At 29.5% G+C, this 5,712-nt stretch overlaps 1 protein-coding gene across 1 annotated transcript; it reads left to right on the plus strand.

Moving 5' to 3' along the window:
* The first annotated feature begins 879 nt into the window (after positions 1 to 879).
* Positions 880 to 3,046, plus strand: LOC112591932 (protein DDB_G0276689-like). The gene is made up of 2 exons (XM_025335885.1): positions 880 to 1,385; positions 2,083 to 3,046. The coding sequence occupies exons 1-2, from the start codon at positions 931 to 933 to the stop codon at positions 3,044 to 3,046; spliced, it is 1,419 nt and encodes a 472-aa protein (XP_025191670.1). The 5' UTR covers positions 880 to 930.
* The last annotated feature ends 2,666 nt before the right edge of the window (positions 3,047 to 5,712 follow it).

Raw genomic sequence — 5,712 nt, forward strand, 5'->3', positions numbered from 1 at the left:
ATTTCTACGTTGATATATGTATCGACGTTGACATAACGGACGCAACAGAAAAATTGGCGCAGTCGGTAGGATTGATTTCCAAGAAGAAGACAACTTAAAATATTTCTAAACATATTTTGGTACCGTCAACTTCTATCAACAGAGGCAACTTCACTCACGTGAACCATCGTTGGATCGAGACGTCTTTTCAACAACTCTGGGGAAATCAAACACATTGTTGCAGTTCAAAACAACGGCGAGAAAATCAAGCTACGGAATGAATACAGCGATTTTGTAAGCATAAATTATATAACCGTCTCCTTTGGTCATTTTGTCCATCGTAATTAGGAAGGTATTTTTTCCATTTTTATTTTTTTTTTATTATTTTTTTATTATTTCATTTTTTTTTTTTTTTTTTGGGAGTTAAATAAAGAGTTATATTGAGAGTTTTTTGAGATTATATTGAGATTATGAGATTATTTTGAGAATTATATTGAGAATTTATTGAAGAAAAAGAGTATTTTGTGTTTTATATTGAGAGTTTTTGAGATTATATTAAATGAAGATTATATTGAGATTATTTTGTGAATTATATTGAGATTATTTTGGGATTATTATATTGAGATTTATTGAAGTAAAGAGAATTTTGTGTTTTATTGAGAATTATACTGAATTAAAGAGTATTTTTGTGTTTTATTGAGAATTTTTGAATTATACTGAATTGAAGAGTATTTTTGTGTTTTATTGAGAATTTTGAATTATACTGAATTAAAGAGTATTTTTGTGTTTTATTGAGAATTATACTGAAGTAAAAAGTATTTTTGTGTTTTGTAGAGGATTTTGAATTATACTGAAGTGAAAAGTATTTTTGTATTGAGAATTTTGAAGATTATATTTTTTTTGAAGAGTATATTGAGATTTTATTTTGATGAGAAATAAATATTTAAATTAATGAATACGGGTTCCCAGGGAGAGAACGCCGAAGTTATTGTTGACGAGTTCGAGGTACTCGCTAAAGAAACGTTAGATAAGATAATTGATATTTTAGAAAACGATAGTATATTAGATATTAATTTAAGTGATAGTAATAGTGAATTAATTAATGACGAAGAAGTAAATAGGTTAATCGAAGAGGATAAATTAGAATTAAATAAAATTAATAAACCAGTAGACGATATATTAAATAAAAGTTTAAGATTAATTAATTTAGACGAATTTGAAAATAACCCTACTACAAGTACATGTAAGATAGGATTAAGAAGTAATAAAAATATTATTCATACCGAGTATATACCAGCTAAGCGAACAGTAAAAACTAAAAAAATGGCAACATCTAAAGTCCCCACATTAAAAGTCATTGACGCTTTACATATGATTCCCCAATATTCAGGACAAACCGAAATGTATCCGTTCATAAGGGCGCATGTAAACTCCACCGATTGCGACCTTTTTAGACCTTTTTTCATGTAAACTCCACCGGTACGTTTTTTTTACCTGAAAAAAAATGTAAACTCCACCGGTACGTTTTTTTTACCTGAAAAAAAAATGTAAACTCCACTGGTATGTTTTTTTTTAAAATTGTAATCCAAATTCAATCTGATTAATTAAGTTTACATAATTTATGTGGGTGCAGATGTATTATATTTTTATTAAATATATAATTATTAATAATAATTAACAATAATTAAAAAAAAAAAAAATCATAAAAATCTAATAAAAATTTATTATTTATATATATTATATTTAGATACTTATATCTTTTTTTACACAATATTAAAATAAATGATATAATAATAATTAATAGTGATCACTAGTTCGATGTTAAAATAATGTTAATTAAAATAAATGAATAAAAAATAATTAATCAAAGAAAATTTAGGTTTTAAAAAAATTCGTTTGGTTTTAAAATTTGGTTTGATAATGTTTAGATGCAGCTTTGACGAATTGTATACTGGTAATATTGTTTGCCTTAAATGACAAAAAAATACGTATCGGTGGAGTTTACATTTTTTTTTCAGGTAAAAAAAATGTATCGGTGGAATTTACATGTTATAAATCCAACCCTAAAATCAACTACCTGTAAATCGGTGGAGTTTACAATCGCCCGTTCATAAATGCATGCGAAACTATAATTGATTCAGTAGATCCCGACCAATTACCGTTACTATTAAAAATGATAACCGCGACTAAATTAATTGGTAGAGCTTTCAATTTTACTAGATATAAAGAAATTAAAGAATGGAACGACATTAAAAAATTATTATTAGACGCATTCGAATCACCTTATGGTGCCGCGAACTTACAAATTGAACTTAACATAATAAAATTTAAAAACGATGAAACTATTCAGGCATATAATAACCGCGTAGAAGAAATATTCCAAAAATTATGCGACGCAGTAGCCGTAGGTAAACCGTCGTCCGAAGCAATAGTATTATGTGAGAATATTAAAGAACAAGCTATGGTTAGTTACATTAACGGGTTACCCAACGAAATAAAATTTGAGGTGAAAACTAAAAATCCAAATTCTCTTGACCAAGCAATGCAAGTAGCATTAGTAGCCGATAAAAACATACGAACATATAATAATGTACAAGAGATTTTTAGAGCAAACCATAATGAATATAATAAGCAACCAAATAAATATAACAATAATTATAACAGTAACCGTGGTCAAAATAATAATCAAAACATATCGTATCGTAACAATAACAGTTTCCGAGGTAGGAATAATAATCAAGTACAAAATTCTAGGAACAATAATTTTAATGTTAGGCGTTGTTTTACGTGTAATCGCGAAGGACATTTTTCGTCACAATGTAGGATGAATAATCAAACGTATACGCGACCGCCGGGCGATAACACTAATCAAAATTCACGCGACACCTGCACGTATTGTAATAAGACGGGGCATACAATCGCGGTATGTTATAAAAAACAAAACGACGAACGTCGTAATAACTCGGGAAACGGGCCGAACTCTCACGCGACACACGGGGCGCGTGCGATACAAACGATAACCGTGGATCCATCAGAGATTGCCTTCCAACAGTACTCACAACAATAAATAGTATAAACCATGTAAAATGCATTTCACCTGCTTGTAAAATTAAAGAGTTAGAATTTCTTATCGATACAGGTAGTGAAGTGAACGTAATAAAAAACGATATTATATGCGACGGATTAACAATAGACGAAACACAAAAAGTATATCTTAAGGGAATAAATGACCAAATAATACAAACTTTAGGGAAAGTGACAATACCATTAATATTTCATGGGCAAAGCGTATATACAGAGTTTAATTTAGTTAGTAAAAATTTTCCAATAAAGAGAAACGGTATAATAGGTAATAGTTTCCTAACGGAAAATAATTCGATAATAAATTTAGCAAATAAGACATTAGAAATAAACGTTAATGATAAAAATATAGTTTTAAAACCTAGAACAGAAACCATTGTATCTATACCTATAGCTGCAACGGACGTAGAGAATAAGGACATTTTAATTCATAAGCAAGAAATAGTAGTAGGAGTCTTTTGTGGGAATATTATAAACACTGTACACAACGGGGAAATATTAATAAGCATGTTAAATATAAATGAGGAACCACAGAATATAACAATGAACGATTTAAGTAAAATTAGATACGATTATGAGTTCGAATATGGCACGCAACCAAAAACCGATCAGAATAATAAAATAAATCGCATAAATAAAATAAAAAAATTAATTAGAAGTGGGCACATGGACATTGAACAAAGACAATCCATATTAGAGTTATGCGAACAGTACCAAGACATTTTTCATTTAAAAGGGGATATACTAACCCATACAGACACTTTAACACATAAAATTAATTTACCAGCTAATCAACCACCTATATATAAGAGACCGTATAGATTACCACATTCACAAATGGAGGAAATAAATAAACAAATAAAACAAATAGAAAATGACGATATCATTGAACCATCCTTTTCACCTTGGAATGCACCGTTATTACTAGTCAAAAAGAAACTTGACGCGAGTCAAGAGGAGACATTTAGAATAGTTGTAGATTTTAGGGCATTAAATAAAGTAACAATAAATGAATATCACCCTTTACCTAACATAACCGAAATATTAGATCAGCTAGGACAATGTAATTTATTTAGCATACTAGATCTTGCATCCGGGTTCTATCAAATAAAACTCGACGAGTCTAGCAAAGAGTTCACTGCATTTTCAACAAACCAAGGGCATTGGCATTTTACAAAAATGGCTATGGATCTTAAAACATCACCATCCACATTTCAACGGTTAATGAATAGTGTAATGGCAGGTATAATAGGAATTAAATGTTTGGTATATTTAGTCGATATAATAATATATGGAAAAAATTTAAGCGATCATAATAATAAATTACGCGACGTATTCGAACGACTACAAAAACATAATTTAAAAATACAACCAGATAAATGCGAATTTTTAAAACAAGAATGTTTATATTTAGGACACATAATTAGTGAAAATGGAATAAAACCAGATCCAAATAAAATTAAGTCAGTATTAGAATTTCCGGTACCTACAAACGTAAAAGAAATAAAATCATTTTTAGGACTTTCGGGTTATTACAGAAAATTTATAAAATCTTACAGTCTTATAGCGAAACCAATAACGAATTTATTAAAAAAGGGTGTACTATTTAATTGGGAAACCAAATGTCAGGAAGCATTTGATAATTTAAAAACAATACTTTGTTCTGAACCGATATTACAATATCCAGATTTTACAAAACCATTTATAGTTACTACAGACGCGAGCGGAAAAGCTTTAGGCGCTATATTATCACAAGGGGAAATACCATCAGATCTACCTATTGCATATGCATCTAGAACTTTAAATAAGAGCGAACATAACTATAGTACAACAGAACTCGAATGTTTAGCAATAATATTTGCAGTAAAAATATTTAGACCATATTTATACGGTAGGAAATTTGTCATATTAAGCGATCACCGTGCTCTATCGTGGTTATTTAATTTAAAAGATCCATTGTCTAAACTCGGTCGATGGCGAATACTATTAGAAGAATATGATTATGAAATAAAATATAAACCGGGAGTTCAAAATGCAAACGTAGACGCGCTATCTAGAATGTACACTGTAGACGAAATAAAAAATGAAAGCTATCCAGTATTTTTAAATAAATTCAAATCACATGTAATAACAAATAAAAACGTACGAGAGGTAAACGGTAAATTAGTAGAAGCACCCGACGAGTATCACATAGTGTCAGAAATAGCTAAAAATTATAACTTCATGTCAGGAATAAATTACGAGTTAAAACAGAAATTCGGTGGAAATCAGATATTAACACCCAGTAAACATGTAGGGGCCGTGAATTACATAAAATATAACAATAGAAATATAATTTTCTTACCAACAAAAAATAAAAATAATCAAAAGACCACGTACGAAAACTTGTATTTGTCGCTATTAAATCTGAAAACATTCTGTGAGGAACTGTCATTGAATAAATTAGTAATGAATAAATTAGGTATTAAGGACAGGTTCGAATGGGCGCAGGTGCGTGCCATGATCCGATATGTATTTCGGAATACATAGAGATAATCATATGTTCAAAATTTGAGTTCAGTGAGGAGGAAAAATTAATTATATTCAACCAATGTCACGATTCAGTGATTGGGGGACATGCAGGTATACACAGGACAATAAAAAAGATAAAAA

Source organism: Melanaphis sacchari, unplaced genomic scaffold, assembly GCF_002803265.2.
Source record: "Melanaphis sacchari strain LSU unplaced genomic scaffold, SCAv2.0 Contig1490_pilon_pilon, whole genome shotgun sequence".
NCBI classification, from domain to species: Eukaryota; Metazoa; Arthropoda; class Insecta; order Hemiptera; family Aphididae; genus Melanaphis; species Melanaphis sacchari.